Raw genomic sequence first — 24,249 nt, 5'->3', positions numbered from 1 at the left:
ATCTTTTGATCAGAAATTCTAGCTATAATTAACCAGATAAGAGAACATTTTATGATAATTTGCTGTTATATCACTGTTGAGGTAATATAATAAAGAATAGGGATACACACAATAATGCTGCAATACTGGTGTTGTATTTTTAAAAAATTTGTTAATGCATTGTGAAGTGCAGAAAAACTAAAGCAAGTACTGCAAAATCAAATACACTTTATGGTCAGTTATTATAAATATATAAACATAAATGGGTAGAGAATGTAGAGCATATATCCCATCTAAAAGGAGCTATGAATGAATAAATTCCAATTGATAATGGCTAGATAGTAATGTGGCACTGATGCTATCTGGTCTTCTGATGTAGCAATAGAAGTCCAGAGTTTAAGTGTAAACTTTATTCATTAAAAATAAAAAAACATTGGGAAAGACAAGCAAAATCTACCTGCAGAATATACTCAGCTTTCTAAACTAAGGAATCATCAGTGTTTTTTGTTTATGCAAGATCACTTTCTGGCACTCTATACTTACCTTTTATGTCTCAGTTCCGGTATAGACACTGCTAATCATATTTTTAAACCTTTCAGAGTTTTGACAGTTGGAAAAACTCAAATGGTGGTATGCAATAATTTCTAGGAATCTGAAGGTATTATCTTACATTATTTGGCAGGGTCACATCAGACATAACCTCAGATTCTGCATCGATGATGTGATATCCATCTGCTGAGCTGAAGAAAATCTTTAGTCTTTTTTCAGAACCAATAGCCAGGTCAACTGTCACTGGCTTATGATCAAGTGTTGGAAATACCTGTGAATATAAAACCAAATATGGCCAAAAGGCCAAAAATGACATTCTAACTAAGGCAAAAATTCCCTCACTCTTTTGTCAGGTTTATAAGTGTACAAAACCCAAGTGGATTTTTAAAATGGCATATTATATTTAGAGACCTGTGTATCACAGTTTTTCTTAGATCTGTTATTACAACAAAGAAATAATTATGTTCAATAGCTTCAAAATATTGAGTTTCTCTTCAAAGGTCAGATTGGCAATGATCATAAGAGCCTTGTATGGCCCTGCATTCTGTTTGCTGTCTTCAAGTTCCTTGCCTTGAGCTTCAGCAAATGAAGGAGCTCATCTGGTCTCTTAAACCGGTTCGCTGGATCAGCTGCCTGTATTTTTGCCAGTATTCGTATATAGGCTTGATAGGACATGTAATCTCCTTCAGAGTCTGCTGATTGATCAATGCATACTTGGTAGGGAATGAAAAGGGCCAGACATGTTAACCTACCATATACTGGGTATGTACTCTAGGCTCCTATGGTTTCTAGTCCAAAACATAAGGCCAAACAGGATTCATTGCCAAGATTAGATCACGGTAGAGGACTGAGCATCACAGGATTCACCATACTGTAGTTGTGAGGTGGGAGTCAAGAACTGCAGTAAGGACTTGGACAAGAACTGTGTATCACGCTAGACAGACTGTTGGTACTTATCTCTTCGCTTTCCAGCTCCATACCAGGCAGCTCTGACCAATCAGCAGACACCCAAGAATAAACCCATATCCAAATACTGACAGCTGAACCAAGGCCCAATTTAGGGAGATCAGATCAGGAATGTGATGTGATTTGTCTTAGGGTTGACTCAGACTGTATATACAGTCATCGGTACAATTTATAGAAGAACATAGTTATTATGCAAATAGACATTGGCAGGTAGTCATAAGAATTTGCTCATCTTTATTGTACACATGTGATGTTTTCCCTTACAAAATATACCATGTAAACAGATCCTGACTTAAGATACAAAAGTATTTCATGAATACCTTGCTGCGTCTGTCAGAATGGGTCCCTATCAGTGCTTTGTTAAAACCTGTCTATGGATCAACTAGTTAAAAATCACCTGGAACATCTGCTAAAAATATCAATTCCCAGGCCCTACTCCAGACCCACTAATTCAGCCTGGTGTTGGGTCTGAGATCTAAACCTTTACCAAATGTTCCAGCTAATTCTGATATACATCCTAGGTTAGAAGCTACTGGACGTGATAGAATGCTGCCAGTTCTTTAGTCAACCCTCATTACTATGGAATAAATACAAAATAATTCCATTTAAGTAGAATTCTGGAGCATTATAAGTAAGTTACTCTAGATAAAAACAGTACCTCATTTTAAGGTTAGTTGTTTAAGACACTAAATTGTTAATTTATGTGGCCTATCCATAGAAGTTCAGCCAAACTGTAATAAAGTTAGAAAGAGTACTGGTAAGCCTAACCACCATGTCTCACAATATTAATAGATATAGAGAGAAATGTGCTTAGAGTTCCAGCTTGGAAAGAATATAGACCCATCCAACCCCTTCCCATACCCACATATTGTGGCCATGGTAACTGGAGCAAAGGCTTTCTTTTCCCTCCTTTTTCCTCCAAGGGTGTTCCCCCTCTATCATTACCATACCTTTCTTTACCTTCCCTCTGCTCTCTACCCCCCACTAAGAGAAAACAAGGACTTCTCAGCTTCAATGTATTGGGGTGGCACCCAAAGCCTGTGTTTGGGGCTCTAGAAGAGAAGGTCTTCATATTGACTACAGGAATTGGGAGTGAGGTGCTGGTGGGGAGGTCCTATAAGGGGAAGGGCCATGGATTTCCCTCCCTTGCTGTGGTGCCTGTGAATTATCTAAAAAAGGGTTAAACAGTAATTACTGACGTGGTATATTCAAGTTACATTAGTGAGACCCCATCTCTACAAAATATTACAAAATTAACCAGGCGTGATGTGTGCCTGTAGTCCTAGCTACTTGGGAGGCTGAGGTGGGAGGATGGCTTGAGCCCAGGAGATCAAGGCTGCAGTGAGCTATGATCATGCCATTGCACTATAGCCTGGGCCAGAGTGAGAGAGTGAGACCCTGTATCTAAAAAATAAACAAACAAACAAGCAAGCAAACTAACAACAAAATTGCATTAACTATAGAAGAACGGTATATACTTCTGCATCTGTATTCCAAAGTACGATTCTGTTCACAATTTCTTCTCAAAATAAAAAATCATATAATCCAAAGAAAAAGGAGATCACTCACTTTAATAGCAGTGCTTTCATCAAAGGACTTCGGTGCCCATGCATAAAGGTGAATTGATGATTTCAAAGCAATTGCAATATACGTTGTTTCTTCATGTTGGACTATAATGATAAAACACAAAAAATAACGATGCCACAGAGTTAACAAGAACACTCAAGTATTTGTATTTGTCATAAAAAATGCCATAACCACAATTTAAGAGCACAGACAGTATATTTTTGGGGAAGCTACTTGGTTACAATTTGATGCCCACAAAAAGGTGACAAAGTTACTGTATAGTTTTATGGAGTATACATATTCGCCTTCAAGAGCACTCTAAATTGTACACTAAAACATTGATAAAAGAAATTAAAGAAGACCTAAATAAATGGAAAAAGTTCTCCTGTTCATAGATAGGTAGATTTAACATTGTTGAAATAGCAATACAGTCCAAAATTGTCTCCATAGATTCAATGCAATCCCTATTAAAATCCCAATGGCCTTTTATTGAAGAAACGGAAAAGTTGATCCTATATTTCATGTGGAATCTTAAGAAGCTCATAATAGCCAAACAATGTTGAAAAAGAAAATCTAAGTTGGAGAACTCACACTTTCCAATTTCAAAGCTTACTACAAGTTACAGTAATCCAAGCAGTATGGTACTAAATAACATAAGGAGAGACATATAGATCAATGGAATAAAATTGGGAGTTGGCAAATAAACCCATACATCTATGGTCAATGGTGTTATACCATTCAATAGGGAAAAAACAGTCTTTTCAACAAATGGTGCTGGGACAAGCGGATATACCTATGCAAAACAATAAAGTTGGAGTCCAAGTCTCACACCATATACAAAATTAACTTAAAATTGATCAAATACCTAAATGTAATAGCTAAAACAATAAAACTCTTGGAAGTAAACATAGGGATAAATCTTGATGACCTTGAATATAGCAATGAATTCTGATATTTGACACCCAAATATAAAGCAAGAAAAGGAAAAAAAAAGATAAATTAGGCTTCATCAAAAATTAAAAATTTGGGGCACCAAGGGAAACTGTCAAGTAAGTGAAAATACAACATACAGAATAGGAGAAAATATTTGCAAATCATATTCTGATGAGAGTCTAGTATATGGGCTGGGCACAGTGGCTCACACCTGTAATCCCAGTACTTTGGGAGGCCAAGGTGGGTGGATCACTTGAGGTCAGGAGTTCGATACCAGCCTGGCCAACATGGTGAAACCCCCATCTCTACTAAAAAAAAAAAAAAATACAAAAAATAGCTGGGTGTGGTGGCAAGCACATGTAATCTCAGCTACTCGGGAGGCTGAGACAGGAGAATATCTTGAACCCGGGAGGTGGAGGTTGCAGTGATCTGAGATCACTCCACTGCACTCCAGCCTGGGCAACAGAGCGAGACTCTTCCTCAAAAGAAAAAAAGACTCTAGTATATGGAAAACTTAAAGAATGCTTACAACTCAACAGCAAAAGGATAAGCAAACCAATTAAAAAACAGGCAAAGGACTTGAATAGACATGTCTCCAAATGGTCAGTAAACATATGAAAAGATACTCAACAACATTAATCATGAGGGAACTGCAAATTGAAACTTTTATGACATCCCACTTTACACCCATGGGGATGGCTAGAATAAAAAGACAGACATTTGCAAGTGCTCACAAGGATATAGAGAATATAGAACTCTCACACATTACAGATAGCAATGTGAAACGGTGCAACCACTTTGAAAAACGATACTATCCAAGAGAAAAAAAAACCATACGTATCCACATATGAAGATGTATGAAACGTTCATAGTAGCATTATTTTTAATAGCCAAAAAGTGGAAAGAGTGCAAATGTCCATCAACTGATGTATGGATAAACAAAATGTGGTATATCCATACAATGCAATACTACTCAGCAATAAAAAGGAATTGCTGATACATGTTATATATAATATAACATAGACAAACCTTGAAAATATTACACTAAGTAAAAGTCCGTCATAAAACACAACATAATATATGGTTCCATTTATAGTAATAGTCCAGAAGAGGCAAATCTATAGAGAAAGAAAGTCCTAGGTAACCATTTATCAGTTTATCAATGGATACCTAGGACTGTGAGTGGTAGAGGGGGAAGTAAAGAAGGATGGAATGAGGGTAACAATGAATATGGAGTTTCTTTTGGGGATGATAAAAATTAGATCATGGTGATTGTTACACAACTCTATAGACCTTCTAAAACCCACTGAATTGTGCACTTTAAACAAGTGTATCTCATGGTATGTACATTATTTCAATAGGGCTATTTTAAAAGGTAAATTAAAAAGTATAAATAGGTATATGCTTGCTCTTGATTAGCCCTTCTGGTTCTTATGGAATATGTTGTCTTACCTGATAGATTTATACTTTGTGCTATAACGCCGTTTCTTGGCTGCAATTTCTTCTGCCATCCCTACGCGTTCTCTCTCTCGCTCTCTCTCTCTCTCTTTCTGTCTCTCTGTCTCTCTCTGGGTCTAGCTTACTCTTGCATTTTCTTTTGCATTGCTCCCAAGTAGGTCAAAGGAGCATGATTACTAATCCTCCAATAATAAAAAATATTCTCTTAAGAAAACACTTCCTATATATTTAATATAGGGTAGTAATTGGTGCCAGTTCACTGTCTTGTGGATCTTGGAAGGCTATGAAAATACCAGGCAAGTATGATTTGTTCTTGTCTTCCTATGTGAAGATGCTACTAATTCCACCTGTCAGTGGGACAAATGCTTTTTGCTGCTCTGAGAGCTTAGGTGGACTGGAATGGGGTCAGCCAAGAAAACTAAACTTAACTAGTCCACCCCTCACAAAGAGCACAGATTTGCAATATGAGTACCTTTGTGACTATCTCTTACTGAACTAATATTTTACAAGTTAGTAGGAGGTAGTTTTGCTATATAAACTCCTGAGTTAACATCTGGGGATATCTTTCACCTGTAGGACTATCACATCTGCATAATATGATTTGGAGGGAAGTAGTGATACCTAAACCTAGAAGAAACTAGTGTATTTATTTAATGCTTAAATTATCTGGGTACTCATTTCCCTCTTTAGTGGTGTATGTGTACATATGCACACACATACAAAAACCTACCCTGAGAAAGTCACTTTATAGGCAGAACAATAATGGTCAGTCAGGATAGAAATATCCCATTGCAATTTATATAATGTGATTCCAGCTATTTCTCACCTATGCCACCAGTTCTGCCTGAAGAGGCAATTAATGAAGAGGGAAAGAAGCAAAAGAAGGCCGAGAGTAGTGGGGGATTTGCTTCAGAAATAGAACAGAATGGGATGACATTAGTTCACGGTTTTTTATAGCTGAGAGCAGGATTCTGTACCCCTAGGGTTGTTACCTCCTTTCACAGTGGATGGTTGTGAAGAGACAGGGTATATGAAAACATTCTAATCAGATGGAAAACAATTAATGATTATACTCATTAATATCAACAGTGGGAGCGAAAGCCAGCAGATCATAGAATTTTCTTTCTGACTCATCGTTAGGTTTCCTGGTCAGTATTAGGAGGAATTCAATCTTACTGTTGTTCCAAAGAAAGAGAATATCACATGCGTCTCCCCAAGTTTGTGAAGATAAATCAAGACCATTTATATAGCTGAAGCTATATAGAGGCAGGAAAAAAAATCTATTTATCTGGAATATTCAGGGTGACTGGGAAAGAAAGTAAGGTGAGGAGGTAAACCAAACCTAACATCAATAACTATTTTAGTCAGTCAATGTTTTCTCAAAAAAAAAAAATCAAGATTGTAACATAGAAGACCTGGAAGATGTGTCAGTGAAATTTACTCTTCTTTGATTTAAAGTTGCTGTCTATAGCCATACCACCCTGAATGTCCCTGATCTCGTCTGTATTTGAAACTGCAAATTGTTTCCTTTCTCTGCTTTGCCTTTCATAATTATGTAGTTCACCAAATGAAAGGATGCAAAATTTATATAGCTGTAGTAAACATGAAATGTGGCTTACGGACACTGAAGTGTTCACAGCCTGTTAACTTATCAATAGCTTTGCAAGCTTCCTCTGTCTTCAACATTTCTTTTTGCCTTCTTTTACTTTCTGGATCATTATTCAAAATCTTGTTCCTCAACCAGGTCAGATGATACACTCGAAGTCTGTTCTTATGACCTGATAGATAAGAAAAGATACAGTATTTAAAATCAGTCTTTCTTTTCATATATTAGAAGAAAAAAGTAAAGATATTTTGCCTTTTAAAAATATTTTTATTAACGTAAAAAGCACTTTAAAAAAAACTGCATTGCATCAGAATCTCCCATTCAGGGTTTGGAAATATGACAGATTATTTTAGTCTCTCAATTCCAAGACAGTCAAAGTATCTACCTACGTGCCTCTCTGAAGGGGTTCTAAACTTTTTTGGGACAAGTTAAGCCTTCCACTACGCAGGCAAGATAATTACCATCCATTCATTTGTACCTTGGCTATTCACTAAGTCATGACTCCTCTGGAGTTCAGAGACCTAAAAGCTGTCCCTGGTAGTGTGTGTGTACGAGAGGGGTGGCTGAATATTGACTGTTAAGGTATTCAGTGACAGCAGTATGGGTATCTTTGTGTTCTGTCATTCCAGCATGCTTGTAAAATAGTTGAACAGTTTCATTATATTTTCCTCCAATTAAATTTATGGTTAATATTAATTTCCTAATTGTAAATTTCATCAAATTTTTACAATTCAGTCAGGAAACACAGGCCATGAAAAAAAATCACACATTTCTTTTCCCCTATATAGTGGCTTTATAATCATTTTTCTTTGTCATTTTTATGGTTTATTATTACATGATTTCTAGGCCCAACAATAGGATTCTTACTTATGTGATTAATCTTTCATATGTTTTTACATAACATTTTTGAAGCAGTGTTAGGATTCAGATATCTACATCTATGTGATATGGTCTTGAATTGTAATCCAAATAGTAATCCCCATGTGTTGAGTGAGGGACCCAGTGGGAGGTAATTGAATCATGGGGGCAGTTACCTTCATGCTTTTCTCATGATAGTGAGTTCTCATAAGATCTGATGGTTTTATAAGGGGCTTCTCCCCCCTTTGCTCTGCACTTCTCCTTGCTGCTGCCATGTGAAGAAGGACGTGTTTGCTTTCCCTTCTGCCATGATTGTAAGTTTCTTGAAGCCTCCCCAGCCATGTGGAACTGTGAGTCAATTAAACCCCTTTCCTTTATAAATTACCCAGTCTCAGGTATGTCCTTATAGCAGCATGAGAATGGACTAAAACACTACTGCTATTCTATTTCTTAAACGGTAAAATAAATTTGTGCTTTAAACTACTGAGTATCTTCTTATACTGATGTTCTCAGTACTGTTTGATGGAAAAATATTCCACATTTGAGAGAAGTTCAAGAACTAGAGAAGAACACATTTGGGTTAGAGGAAGTTGGATAAAAAGTAACGAAATCTGTTACACAGATATGTAGTCTATAAGCCACCCAGATGTTTTCAAAAAACAAATATTACTTCTATGTACCTTAAACAATTATAAGCAACTGACTATAAAACATAATTTAAAAAATCATGAAGTCTGAGCATACCTCTAAAGGAATTTCTCCTCTAACCAAAATGTAAAGCGAAGTTAATTATTTTAGGAATAATAAACAATCATTAGTGTGCAAAATGGCAATTTGTGCACTAATTATATATAAAACATGTTGTATATAATAAAATATATAAACTCATATAGGTGTCTGTGATTAGCATCATTTTATTCACATAGACAAACCATATTTTCTTACTTTTCCTCTCTTTTGTCAGTCATCTTTTGCCTATAGTCAGCTTTAATGTTGATGCTTTCCTGATACTAAATGCTGTTTAGTAATCACGAGCAGTCCTAACACTCATTTACTTGCTCTCTTGTATTCTAAGGTTCAGGCTCTGACTGACCAAAACTAAGAAATTTAACTACTATTTGGAAAAGGTGTAAAGATCTTTAGGGGATCCATTCTTGTTACAAACTCTATCTGTAGGCCCTTGTGATAAGGCTATATACTAAGGACAAGTCTCTTTTATATCTGATTATTGTTCACTTTGTTCTTTGTTGCTTCTAACACCTCACAAGAACGGGACATGGTGGATGTTAATGCAGTCCTGTGCATGAGTGGATGAAAATTAGAGATCTGAAGTTGTAGGAGGCTGCACTGGAGAGAACATGCAAGGATGCAAATGTGCTTTTTCTTATCAGTAACCTAGGTTAGGTACTTTACAATAAAAGGAAGTTACTTTAAATTGTAAATAGATAAGAGAACACAAGTAGGAAAGTCTGGTGTCCCAATTAAAGGTTATATTTAAAGTGCTCTTCTACGAACACTTTAAAGTGAGAAAGTCTTTAACCCAGTTTGCAGACTAATTAATCTGCATAATTACTCAGCTAATTTTAGTTCTTAAACAAACCTGAGATGGTAATCAGCAAATTGAGTGGCTCTAAGACTTGAATCTGGCGGAATGGTCTTCGCCTTATAAGTTTAGTAATGTCAGCCTTTCCACTTCTGTCCATCAGATATAGATTAGATCGGGTTCCCAACAGCAAATTTACTCCTGTTCATATATAAAAAGTGCTATATTAGCTCAGATTATTTTTCATAATTGCATCTATATTACTATTGTTGCTATTCCAGTATGCTGATCTACGTAAAGATGACTTATCGGTTTAGGCTATATTGACCTCATACTGTGTAACTATGTACTCTCTACCAACAGAACAAATTTCAATGAAATACATAAAAATATAGAACATAATTCCCTCTGGCAGTATTCCACTGGCTGGTGTCTGGTATGCCATCTCACAAATGGAAATTTATGGATATATTAGCACCCTTTAGTAGTGTTCTGAACTTTATCAAAATCAATCAACCTTTTCGAAAATTATCATTAAACATTCTTAGTCTAGCACATACAAAGAGTTCAATTCAGCTCATTTCTCATTTCTAAACATAAGTAAATGTTTGAATGCTTTTAAAATAATTATATGTAAATAATTGTTTTTAAATTGAATGATTCTATGTTCATGCATATATTAAAAATTTACCGTTGCCAAATGCCTATGAAATTAGTTCCTACCTTCATGTATCTCAATTTCTACACTCTCTTTTATTTGTTGACTGGCTCTATTTTTCCAAATATAAGCACTGTTTAAAGACCAAATAAGAGGACTGAAATAGAAGACAGAACTAAAGTTAAATTACATTTCAAACTACTATGGGAGCTTTTCACCATAAAGTGACATAGGAAATAACCAGCCAAGTAATATAACAAGATAAAATTTCACAGTCCTCCTTGCACTTGGAGCATACCTGTGCTCCATCAGCATAAGGAGAAACTTAAGTGATTTTGCCTTCATTTTCTCGCTCTATCTTTAGCCAGTTCTCTAACTCATGGCCAATGGCATGTTTAGGAGCTGCATCTTCTTCTCACAGGGGAATCAGAGAAGGAGGAAGAAGTATAGTCCATTTTTACTATAATCTTTTATTTTTCAAAATATAAAATTACAGGTTATAACAATGGATTATTAGACATTAACTACATTTCTGGGTAGTTGCCAGACTGAAATATTCATGCTATCTTGTTGTTTGACACACTAAATTAGCAGAACTTTGAAATGATTTTTAAAAATTCTTTAATCCATATAATTACAATGTTTGTTACCCTTTTCTATTTTTAATTTAAAACCCTGTCCTTTGTTCAATCATACATTAGGCAAAATCTATGAAATTGCAAGACAGAGGTTGGCATTTACTTCGGATTTCTCCCTTTCTTGAATTCATTTATTTTGTTTCATTTATGATTCAGATTGGCTTGAGGTAAAATATTGTCTCAGCATTGCCAATGTGGTTATAATTCTTCTGAAACAAAGTATTTTTAAAAGTCTATCAGAGTTAAGACATTATAGAAGGAACTTTCTCTACAAATTTCCAAGGCTTTTTAAAAACAAGATCCTGCAGAAATATTTCTTGGAATACCTCATAAAGTATCATACGTTGAACACTACCCTAAATTAGAAATACGAATCTTACACTTTCAAACAATCATAACCTAGTCCAGTTGTGTATATATATATATATATATATATATATAGAGAGAGAGAGAGAGAGAGAGAGAGTCTTGCACTGTCGCCCGGGCTGGAGTGCAGTGGCGTGATCTCTGCTCACTGCAACCTCCACCTCCCAGGTTCAAGCAATTCTCCTTGCCTCAGTCTCCCAAGTAGCTAAGATTATAGGCACCTGCCACCACACCCAGCTATTTTTTTTTGTATTTTTAGTACAAAGTTTCACTATGTTGTCCAGGCTGGTCTCAACTCCTGACCTCGTGATCCACCTGCCATCCAAGTTAACTCAGGTTTAAAAGAAATAGAATACAAAGGTGGGGGCCATCAATTCAAACATCAAACTGCACTGAGTGAAAAAAAATCAGCAAAACCAATTCTGAGCAAATTAATTACTATAAATATATTTTTATTGTAATGACTTGGTAAGAGTAAACAAATATTTTATGTCTATGATTTTTACAGGTTTGCTACATAAAAATATATTCTTTAAGAAAACAAAACAAACTCACCCCACAAAGAACCACAGCAGATCTCAGAAGTGAACTCCTTTTCATACATGTGGATTAGTGGTTTTTTACATGCAGGAGAGACATAGAGTGGGTTAACATTGACTTCAGAGGGTTGCTTAGGTGATTCCTCAGGTACTTCTACGAATCCAGCGTATACTGCAAAGATGTAAGGGGAAGATAATAAGAGAAATTACTAGTTCTGTGCATGATGGAGTTACAGAATTTTTTTTAAAGGAAAATCTGCACCTGATGGAGTTATAGAAAAAAAATTTTAAAATTACTCATCTATACACCTTATATGCTACAGTGCTTCCACAAATGAGACACAACTTAGCCAAATTTATTTTCTTTGGCCAGGTGTCATGGCTCACACCTGTAATCCCAGCACTTGGGAGGCCAAGGTGGGAGGATCATTAAGAATCAGAGGTTGAGGCTACCATGTACCATGATCATGCCACTGTAATCCAGCCTAAGTGACAGAGTGAGATCTTATTTCAAAATAAAAAACAAACAAACTTATTTCCTTTTATTATATTTTATTTTTTACTGGAAGTATAGTTTCAGTAACTCTGAAACCATCAGGTAACACAAATCGTGATGGCTAAAATACATTGTTGAACACTAATATATTTTAAGTTATTGTGATTAGAAAACACACATAAATCCAGATAAGGGCCTCAATTTCTCAATTGTAGCTCTAATTTAGGTACCATAAAGATTCAGTAAAGAGTAGATGTTTTAAAAGCATATATCAATCTGAATTTATTTCAAGTGAATGTGAGAATAATTTGATTCCTATCAGATCATGACGCAGTGGTTAAACACTATTTAATATGTGAACAGATAGTAGCATTTAGAGATTATATTGAACACACTCACAGATGGCACTGGCAAAGTTAGCATCAGCAGACGTCCCAGAGCCTTTGGAAGGAAATGAGTGACTGGCAGAAAAATCTGATTGTGTTGATGATTCTGATATGTCCTTATTGTCACTCTCATCATCAGGTGCTGACGGTGCAGCACCTGAGTCAATGGCATTTGAGGCCTCATTTCCACCACCTGGCTCCTAAAAGAAGTCCGAAAACCAATTTTTATTTCATTAGTAGGTTAACAGTGGGAGAAATATGCCTAGTGAGGGGTCGTTTGAAAAACAAAATGCAAGATCTATAACATCTACATTCTTATAAAATCCACATTTACTAGAAAAACTCAACAATGTCATCAGAAGGAGAAAACTAACCTATTATTGAGATGACTGATGGTACAGGAGAAATGCAAGGAGCTATAGGTTCCCAACTGTACAATTTGAGACCTAACATTTGTGGAATTTTTACCATGTATCAGCTACTGTGCTGGGCATGATATTTAGATATCTTTGTGAATCCTTACCATAGCCCAACAAGTAAGTATAATTATCTCCAATTTAGTTGTACAAATTTAAAATTTAGAGACGGTAAATAATTTATTCAGTCATAGTACTAGTAAGTAGGGGAAGCAGAGTTTGAAGCCAAAGTCTGTCTGATTCCAAAGCATACATCCAACTATGCTATGCCAAACAGCCTCTTGAAAAAATATAAAGCACAGTGTGGGGATGTCTGTTCTACTGCTTTAAGGTAACTTCACAAAACTGAAAGCATGAAAAACCTGCATAAATAATTTTCAAATGATAAAGAAAATGAAGGCAAATCAACCAATAGAAATCCAAGAGTGTAAACATGCATCACTGAAAATGTAGCTGGCTTCCATTAACTTACAAAGAAGATACTCAAGGATAAAAGTCACGAAATGTGACAATTTATGTGGTATGCCCTGTCCTGTGGGAAAATATGTCAACTATTGTTGGTAAGTTCTTCTGTTGATAAGCTCATCTTTGTGTCTAAACAGTGATTCTTGGCACTGAGAGAGCTGTGCTATTCTGTAAAAGACTGGTTTTTATGACCTTTTCAACCACAAAAACATGGTATGACACCATGTCCTTTTTAAATTAAAATGAAAGGAAGATCCACTTCCTCTACAAATCTCCAAAACATTCCTTGAGATAACTGGAGATAACCAGGGTTGCTATGAAACTTACGTTGGGACATCCTGTTTTAATGTCTTTAATTAAGATAGATGATAGATGATAGATGATAGATAGATAGATAGATAGACATAGATATTTTCCCACTGACACTGCTTTCCCATTAGAAACCATCCAGGAAATTTCCTTCCTTCCTTTTTTTCTTTCTTTTCAAACTTTATTGATTTATTCCATAATTACTGTGTGCCTATCATATGCCATGTCCTTGGTTAGACACTGAAGTTGGGTGAGTTGGTAGACAAATAATCAAGGAAGGATTAGATATAATTATTTCCTTTAAGAGTTCACAATATAGTGTGAAAGCAAAAAAATAAAATAACTAACAATAATACCATAAGTACTAAATTGGAACTATGGACAAAAGGTTTGTAAGCAGAGAGGAAGGGGTATATAACTCTGCCTTGGGAAGTCAAAGTTGATACTTGATTTGGCCCATGAAGGATTACTAATTCACCAAGCAGAGAAGAGGTGAGGGGGCAGCCTTCCAGAGGAAACAGCTTGCACAGGAGCGCTGATTCATGAAAGAGCATGGCATCTCCAAAGCCAGTTTGTGTGACAAGAAAATAGGCTAGGGGAGTAGATTGGCATAATCTTTTTTCTGTCTGGAGTTCCACCTGTGTTTTCAGATATCCAGATACTCCCCATTTCTCAAGAATGAGTTCAAATACCACATGGTTCAGAAAATGTTATCTGTGATCATTTCTATTGATGTAGCATCTGTGAACTACTTGAGTATTTTAAACCTATTTATAAAGTGAATAAATGTTTTGTGAATGACAAAATCATTGTCTAAACACAGTATATTTCTTGAATTAAAATTTTATGTTATTGGTTGCTCAAGAAGTTAAGCATAGACTGATTACATGGTATAGCAATGCCTCTCCTAGCTATATACCCTCCAAAAACCTGAAAGCAGGGACTCAAACAGATACTTGTACATCAATGTTCACAGCAGCGCTATTCACAATAACCAAAAGGTGGAAACAACCCAAGTTTCCATCAGTAGATGAATGGATAAACAAAATGTGGTGAATGCATAAGATAAAACATTATTCACCCTCGAAAAGGAATGAAATTCTGATACATGCTGCAATGTGGATAAACTCTGAAAACCTAAAAAGTGAAATAAGCCAGACACAAAAGGACAAATATTATATGATTCCACTTATATAAGTCACCAAGAAAAAAAGTAGAATAGAGGTTATCAGGGGTTAGAGGAGGGGGGAAACAAGACTTAATAGTTTAGTTTGTTTGGGATGGTAAAAAAAATAAGTTCTGAAAATGGATAGTGGTGACAATCCCACAACATTCTGAATGTAATAAATCCAACTGGTTTGTACACTTAAAAATGGTTGAAATGGTAAATTTTATGATATGTATATTTTACCACAATAAAAAAAAACTCAGAAAAAAATTATCGGTTCCGGTTGGAGTGATGTCAGTAAGATAGCTTATTGGTGGCACCTGGTGCTTGTCCCCCTCACAAAAAAGGACAAAGAGAATGAATAAACAGAGTTCAACTGGTATGTCTGAGGGAGAGTGTTGGAGTGCAGTGATGGGGTGGTGAGGTCACTGTGTAGCATGGAATCTCAAAATGGCAGCAAAGAGAGGGAAGTGAGGTACTCTGCTTCTGCTGCCCCATCTCCCCTACCATGATCAGCTCAGAGCCCGGAAGGAATTCTCCTTATTGCGAAAAGGTAAGCAGAAGACTCTCATCAGCCCCAATTGCCACCACAGACAACTATAGTACTTACTACAGGAGAATCACATAGTCCTCACAAGCCCTGAGCTCAGTTTGGGAAGGTGCATGAAATTCATGTGTCTGCATTGCTCCAGATAAGGAGCAAAAGTTGTGCATTTCCCACCAACCCATGACCTAAGCTGCTGCAACCTGGTGCCATCTTGAATCTTGAACCACTGCTGAAATGCACTGTGCTCTGGGGGCCAGTAAACACTGTGCCTCTCCAGTCTTGCAGCTCCACTATCATTTCACGAAGCCCCCATTGATGGCTGAAATGCTGTGAGCCTGACTGCTCAGATCTTGGGCCCAGGAAAGGTCAGCCATAACTCCAGTACTGCACATTGGCGAAGCCAACTCTAAGCTGGCTTAACTGCTGTGCACTTGCAACCTTGGCCAGAGAAACAGCTCAGCAGCCCTGATCCCAGTTAGCCAGACCCCAAGCTAGCTGTCTCACCCTGTGTGACCACACTCTTGCCCAGAGAAGTAGTCTGATAGCTCAACCCTGGAGGGCAAATTCCTGAGCCACCCAACCCACCGCATGTGCACTTTTGCCTCTGGCGTGAGAAACAGCCTGGCAAGCCCACCCCTGGCAAAGGTGTGCCACCTATGCCACAAACTTTTGCAGCCTGGGCCAGTGAGGTACTAGCAAACATTGCTAATGTATATTACAGCATGGAGACCACACTGCTGCATCTACCCAGAACCAAAGTCAATGCACCCCACCCAACCAACACCCCAGGACCCATCTATGGAATAAGTCTTTCCTTATGAAAGCTACTCCATAACATTATAAGAAGCAATTGCTCCACCAGATGGACAGATATCAACACAAGGACACAAGAAACATTAACAAATAAGGAAACATGATACCTTCAAAGGAATATAATAATTTTCCAGTGGCAGACCCAACAGAAAAGAAAATGTGAAGTGCCAGGAAAGGAATTAATAATAATGATCTTAAGGAGATTCAGCAAGACACAAGAGAATACAGATAGACAAATCAATGAAATTAAAAAAAAATCATGATCTGAATGAGAAATTCAACAAAGGAATAGGTATCATTAAAAAAGAACCAAACCGAAATATTGAAGATAAAGAATTCAATGAATAATATTTAAAAATACAATACAGAGCTTCAACAGCTGACTAGACCAAGCAGAATAAAGAATTTCTGAACTTGAAGACATGTCTTTTAAAATGATTCAGGCAGAAAAGCAAAAAGAGAAAAAAAAGAATAAAGAGAGCCTATAGAACTTATGGGACAACATTAAGAGGATGTATTTTTGAATTATGGGGGTTCCAGAAAGATGAAAAGATGTAGAAAACTTATTTAATAAAATAAAAGCTTAGAAATTCCCAAGTCTTGGGAGAGATATGAACATCCAGATTGAGGAAGCTCAAAGGTTATCAAATACATTCAACTCAAAAAGGTTTTCCCAAAGAAAATTACAGTGAAACTGTCAGAAGTCAGTGACAAAGAGAGAATACTAAAAACAGCAAAAGGAGAGTCTTATCACATATAAGGAAATCCTCATTGGACTAACAGCAGATTTCTGAACAGAAACCTTACAAGCCAGGAGAGAATAGGATGATATATTCAAAGTGCTGGAAAAAAACTTGCTAGCCCAAAATAGTATCACCAGGAAAGCAATCCTTCAAAAATGGAGAAATAAAGCCTCTTCCAGATAAGCAAAAAGCAGAGGAATTCATCACGACTAGAGAGGTCTTACAAGTGCACATGTACCCTAAAACCTAAAGTATAATAATAAAAAAAAAGAAATGCTTAAGGGAGTCCTATATCTGAAAGGAAAAAGACAGTAACAACTATCATGAAAACATGAAATTATAGAACTTGTCAAGCAGGTATAGAACGGTGAAATAGAAAGGAATCAAACCTTATTACTACAAAAGATTACATAACAACATAGATTAACAATAAGAGAATAGAAAAAAAGGATACACAAAACAACCAGAAACAATTAACGAAATGACAGGAGTAAGTGTTCACATATCAATAATAAACTTGAGAGTAAACAGACAAAATTCTGTAATTAAACATATAGACTAGTAGAATGGTTAAAAAGTAAAAAATAAAAACACCCAATTATACGTTGCCTATAAGAAATTCACCTTACCTATAATGGCACACACTGATTGAAAATGAAGAAATGGAAAAAGATATTCCATGCAAACAGAAATCAAAAGCAAGCGTGAATAGCTACACTTATATCAGATAAAACAGGTGTTAAAAGTCAAAGAATATAATGGAAAAAGATATTCCATGCAAACAGAAATCAAAAGCAAGCGTGAATAGCTACACTTATATCAGGTAAAACAGGTGTTAAAAGTCAAAGAATATAAAAAAGAGAAAAACACGGACATTATATTATGATAATAGGATCAGTTCAGCAAGAGGATATAATAATTATAAATACATATGGACCAAACACTAGAGTACCCAGATATATAAGCAAATATTATTGGATCTAAAGGGAAAGATAAACTACAGTATAATAATAGTTGAGAACTTCAACACCTCACTCTCTGCATTGGACAGATCATCTATACAGAAAATCAACAAAGAAACATTGGATTTAAACTGCAGCATAGACCAAATGAACCTAACAGACATTTATAGAACATTTCATCCAACAGCTGCAGAATATACCTTATTTTCATCAGCACATGAAACATTCTCTAAGACTGACCATATGTTGGGACACAAAACAAGTCTCAAAACATTTTTTTAAATCAACATTATTATTGAGTATCCTTTTTGACCAAAATAGAATAAACTAGAAATCAATAACCAGAGAAACATTCAAAACTGTAACAATATATGGAAATTAAAAATATATGCTCCTGAACATCAATTGGCCAATAAATAAGAAGGAAATTAATAAATTATTTGAAGCAAATGAATATAGAAACACAGCACACCAACACTTATGGGATACAGTAAAAGAAGTATTAAGAGACAAGTTTATAGCAATAAATGACTACATTAAAAAAGTAGAAAGATTTTGAATAACAATCTAATGATGCACCTCAATGAACTAGAAAAGCAAGAACAAACCAAACCCCAAATTAATAGAAATAAAGAGATAATAAAGATCAGAGCAAAAGTAAATGAAATTGAGACTCAAAAACAATACAGAAGAAATACAACATGAACATTTGGCTTTTTGAAAAGATAAACGAAATGGACAAACCGTTAGCTAGATTAACTAACAAGAAAGTATAAAAGACCCAAATAAAATCAGAAACAAAAAAGCAGACATCACAATTGACACCACAGAAATACAAAGAATCATAAGAGACTATTATGAAAAACTACACAGCAACATATTAGAAAATCTAGAGGAAATGGAGAAATTCCTGGACACATACAACCTAGCAAGATTGTACCAAGAAGAAATAGAAAGCCTAAACAAACCAATAATGAATAATGCGATTGAATCAGCAATAAAAAGTCTCCCAACAAAGAAAAGTCCAGTACTCTATGGCATCAGTGCTGCATTCTACCAAAGATTTAAAGAGGAACTAATGTCGACTCTCAAACTATTCCAAAAAAGTTGAAGGGAAGGGAATTCTTCCAAACTCATTCTGTGAGGTCAGTATGACTGATCTCAAAACCAGATAAGGACACAACAATTACAACAAACAAACAAACAAAAACTACAAGCCAAGATCTCTGATGAAGATAGATGCAAAAAAATCAACAAAATACTAGCAAACTGAATCCAATACCATATCAAATATATTATACACCATGATCGAGTGGGATTTATCCCAGGGATACATGGGAGATTCAACATATGCAAATCAATAAACATGACATCACATCAACGGAATCAAAGACAAAAATTATATGATCGTGTCAAAAGATACCAAAAAAGGCATTTGATAAAATTCTAAATTCCCTCATGATAAAAACTCTCCACAGTTTGGGTATGGAAGTAACATACCTCAAAACAATAAAGACCATATATGAAAAACCCACAGCTAATGTCACACTGAATGAGAGAAAGCTGAAAGTCTTTCATCTAAGAACTGGAATAAGACAAAAATATCCACTTTCACCACTCTTATTCACCTTAGTTCTGGAAGTCCTAATCAGAGCAATTTGGCAAGAGAAGGAAATAGAAGACATCCAAATTGGAAAAGAGGAAGTCAAAGAGTCTCTGTTTGCAGATGACATGATCTTATAAATAGAAAAACCTTTGACACCACCAAAAAATTCTTAGAATTGATGAACAAATTCAGTAAAGTTGCAGGATACAAAATCAGCATAGAAAAATATGTAACATTTGTATATACCAACAACAACCTAGCTGAGAAAGAAATCACAAAAACAATCCCATATACGATCGCTACAAAATAAAATACTTGGAAATAAACTTAACCAATGAGGTGAAAGATCTCTATAAGAAAAACTGTAAAACATTGATGAAGGAAACTGAAAAGGACACCACAAAAGGAGAGGCACCCTATGCTCATGGACTAGAAGAATTAATATTGCTAAAATTACCCTACTATCCCAAGCAATATACAGATTCTATGCAATCCTTATGAAAATACCAATGACATTCTTCACAGAAATAGGAAAAAAATCCTAAAATTTGCGTGGAACCAAAAAAGACCTAGAATAGCCAAAGCAATCCGGAGGAAAAAGAATAATACTAGAGGCATCACAATATCAGATTTCAAAATATACTACAAAACTACAGCAACCAAAGAACAGACACACATACCAATGGAACAGTATAAAGGACCCATAAATAGATCCACATATTCATTTATCTCATTGTGGTTGATTTTTGATAAAGGCATCAAGAATATTCATTGGAGAAAGAACAATGTCTTCAATAAATGGTGCTGGGAGAACTAAATATCCATAAGCAAAAGACTGAAATTAGACCCCTATTTCTCACCTTATAAAAAAATCAACTCAAAATAGATTAGAGACTTAAATGTAAGACCTGAAACCATAAAACTACTAGAAAAATATAAGAAAATGCTTGTGTACATTGGTTTGGGAAAAAAGAATAGGACCTCAAAAGCACAGGCAACAAGAGCAAAAATAGACAAATAGAATTATATCACACTAAAAATCTTCTGCACAGAAAAGGAAATGATCAACAAAGTGAAGAAACAACCTGAAGAATGAGAGAAAATATTTCAAAACTATTCGTCCAACAAGGGATTAAAATCCTGAATGTAAGAAACCCAAACAACTCAACAGAAAAAAGCAAATAATCCAACATGTATACATATGTAACAAACGTGCACGTTGTGCACATGTACCCTAGAACTTAAAGTATAATAAACAAAATGGGCAAATGATTTGAATAGACATTTCTCAAAAGAAGACTTACAAATAACCAACAGATAGAGGAAAAAAATTTTCAACATAACTAATCATCGGGAAAATGCAAATCAGAACCACAATGAGATATCATCTAATCCTAGTTAGAATGGTTATTATCAAAACACAAAAAATAAATGTTGGTGAAGATGTGGAAAAAAGGGAACTTTCATATACCGTTGGTGGGAATGTAAAGTACTACACCCACAATGGAGAGTGGTATTGTGATTCCTTATAAAACTACAAATAGAACTACCATATGATCCAATAATTCCATTATTAGGTACATATCTCAAAAAAAGAGGAAATCTGTGTATCAAAGATTTATCAGCACCTCCATATTTACTGCAGTACTAATCACAATAGCCAAAATAAGGAATCAGCCTAAGCATCCATCAAGAGATGAATTGATAAAGAAAACGTGACATATATACAGAAATAAATGCTATTTAGCCATAAAAAAGAATGAAATCTTGTGATTTGCAGCAACATGGATGAACCTGGACTCAATGTTATGTTAAGTGAAATAAACCAGGAACAGAAAGATAAAAACCACGTGTTCTTACTCATATGCAAATGCTAAAAAATTGATCTCACATAACTAGAGAGTAAAATAGTGGTTTCTAGAGGCTGGGAAGAGGAGTAGGGGAGAGTGATAGAGAAAGGCTGGTTAAAGGATCCAAATGCATGACTAGATAGGATATATAAATTCTAATATTCTATAGCACTATAGGGTAACTATAATTAACAATAATTCATTATATATTTTCAAATAGCTAGGAGAGAGGATATTGATCGTTCCCAACATACAAAAAAAATGATGAATGTTTGAGGTGATGGACATGCTAAATACCCTGATGTCATCATTACAAATTGTATATATTAAAATATCACTCTGTACCCCATAAATATATACAATTATTAGGTGTCAATTAATTTTTTTAAATATTTTTTAAAAGTGTATGTCAAGAGACACTACCCCAAATATGTGATCTGAGTAATAAAGGCAAACAAATAAGAGATTTTTGTCTTTGAAAGTAAATAGGAACCATGCAAATTAGAGGTAATAAGGATCCACCTACAAACCTACAATTAAAAATGTTTAAGGCTTTGGGGTATATGATGAAAATCTATTTGGAATGGCTAGAAATGCTACATGTCCCATGAAGAAACACATTCACAATGAGAGGAGTTCAATCTGCTTTTCAAATGGTGCATTACCTCCTGTAGATATTCCAAGTCCTGAGATGCAGGTCTCTTCAATCCTGAACCATCTGTCTCTGAGCAATTTTCTTCTCCATTGAGTCCAAGGGCTCCACTCTCTTCACTGGTTCGAACGACTACCTTACCTCCATCACCCCTGCTGCCTCTTCTTTCACTGCCTGTATTGGCTGCATGTTCTTCCTGATCTCCAATGGCTGCATTGTCCTCACTGGCTGCACTTCCTCCATGGCTTCTATTGGCTCTATGGCTTCCATAGCCTCTGTAGGCTTCCTCTTTTCCACGACTTCCATCATAACTGTCTTGCTTGCATCTTCCATCTCTGCCATAGCTTGCCCTGATAACAAGCTCCAATTAATGAAAGAAAGCCACGCAATAAAAATACATTTGAAAGTTAGCAAGTAGAGCAGAATTAGGATGTGTCTTATACATATCTACCATGCCCAGGCTTGTCTTTGCTCTATGTGAACACTACTGGTGTGATACAGAAAATAAAAATGCCCCTATGTCTTGTCAGTCTTATGTAATTAATTAATGCCACAGCCACCACCAATTTCCCAGATGCATTTGGATGGCAGAAGGAAGAGAACTTGTATTCTTTGTTAGGTGCGTGTGTTAGGCTAGCAGCAAGAATATGTAGTTTTTTTCTTAAATATATACCATTTCACACATTAGCAACTTCACAGACACATGAATGATTAAGCCTATGTTTTTAGCTCAACCACAACATGATTAATTCTTCTTGCAATATATCTAGTTTGTGTTCATTTCAACATGTGCCTTGATTTTCTAACATGTGTACTGACTGCTTTGCTATAGAATTCCATTGGTCTACAACTCCCACCAAGGAAATTCAGCAATACATACCTCATGTCTTGTGGAACTAAGTTATTTAATTAATTGCTAAAAATACTAAGCTTAACAAAATGTGTCAATGCTCTCTTTTTGCATAGGAAACAAAATTAAACATACATGCCTGTGGTAATTCTAAAAGTAAATTTATTTCATAATGGAATTCTTGATAGACTTTTTCGGTTGGAAAAAATCAAAAGAGTTCTTGGTAATTTCTCCACCAATTAACCAGATAAAGATCATCTTAAATTTCATATATATACACATATATATAAATATATATATACGTGTATTATATATATAATATATAATATATATATTATATATTATATATATTTACGTATATATATTATATATATAGTGATATTACAAAAGTTTGAGAAATGAATAGCTATGTTTGCAAATACCAAGACTTCATCTTATGCTTGTTAAGTTACATACTTCCTTTGTTGTCCTTTCTCATACTCAGTATAGTTTTATAGAGTAGGATGATTCAGTGGCAGTAATTTTAACAGAAGCATCTAGACAATTCCAGTTGTAAAGAAACTAATAAATACTTGAATGCTTATTTTAAAATACACAAATGACACAAAATTAGATGTTCTGCATTAGAACAATTTAAAATACATTATTGACAATCAAACCATTTACTAAAATGCAAGTGAAATTAGGTCACTCTCTTGGTAATACATTTTGAAAATAAACCAAAAATGCAAATAGCTCTGCAGTCATAAAACATGGAGAGTATAAGTAATTCAAAAAAACCAACCTTGGACAACTAGGCGCCTCATAATAATTATTATTTACATCATCAACAGACTTATTGTTGTCATCATCATGGTCTTTATAAACATCATTAGCCTGATCAACCTGGTTATCCAAGTCATCATTGCCATTGGCATGATCATAGGTATCTTCAAAAGTATCATTAGACTCATCATCATCATCACCATCAGTATCAGCACTGGCATCATAGAGTTCAACATAATCACCATCCTCTTCAGGTGGCTGAATGACAGGTGCAGGAGTTAACCAATCATTCCGGAAGATTTCAGAGAGTGCATTATAGCCTACCCATTCGTTTGTCAAGTATACAGGGGGTGATATTTTTCCTACTTTAAATCCATCTGGAACCTGTGTGCACAAGAAAGGTTAATGTAGCCTCTAGTAGCTTTCATTTTCTTCTAGATTGGAAAGTTTGCAAGCTGACAACATTTTGAAATATATTTTAAATTGAAACGAGTATGTTCACTCACTAGATGGAGCCAAAATTTTAGTGAGGATGAGATGTCAAAACCCAAACATCAGAATG

At 35.3% G+C, this 24,249-nt stretch overlaps 1 protein-coding gene across 1 annotated transcript in view; it reads right to left on the bottom strand.

The window, feature by feature from the left end:
* The window catches only part of NRK (Nik related kinase), a 134,455-nt gene that overhangs the window by 11,164 nt on the left and 99,042 nt on the right, over window positions 1-24,249 (bottom strand). The window contains exons 18-26 of the mRNA XM_003262142.4: window positions 23,707-24,071; window positions 22,086-22,422; window positions 12,555-12,741; window positions 11,676-11,831; window positions 9,516-9,659; window positions 7,071-7,229; window positions 3,060-3,164; window positions 1,099-1,241; window positions 650-799 (exon numbers count right to left, since the gene is read on the bottom strand). Coding sequence (XP_003262190.3) covers window positions 650-799; window positions 1,099-1,241; window positions 3,060-3,164; window positions 7,071-7,229; window positions 9,516-9,659; window positions 11,676-11,831; window positions 12,555-12,741; window positions 22,086-22,422; window positions 23,707-24,071 — 1,746 coding nt within the window. The remainder of the gene's footprint in view (window positions 1-649; window positions 800-1,098; window positions 1,242-3,059; window positions 3,165-7,070; window positions 7,230-9,515; window positions 9,660-11,675; window positions 11,832-12,554; window positions 12,742-22,085; window positions 22,423-23,706; window positions 24,072-24,249) is intronic.

The sequence above is a fragment of the Nomascus leucogenys genome, chromosome X (assembly GCF_006542625.1).
Source record: "Nomascus leucogenys isolate Asia chromosome X, Asia_NLE_v1, whole genome shotgun sequence".
Lineage (NCBI taxonomy): Eukaryota > Metazoa > Chordata > Mammalia > Primates > Hylobatidae > Nomascus > Nomascus leucogenys.
The sequence above is the reverse complement of the archived record's forward strand: the minus strand, read 5'-3'. Positions and strand labels throughout refer to the sequence as shown.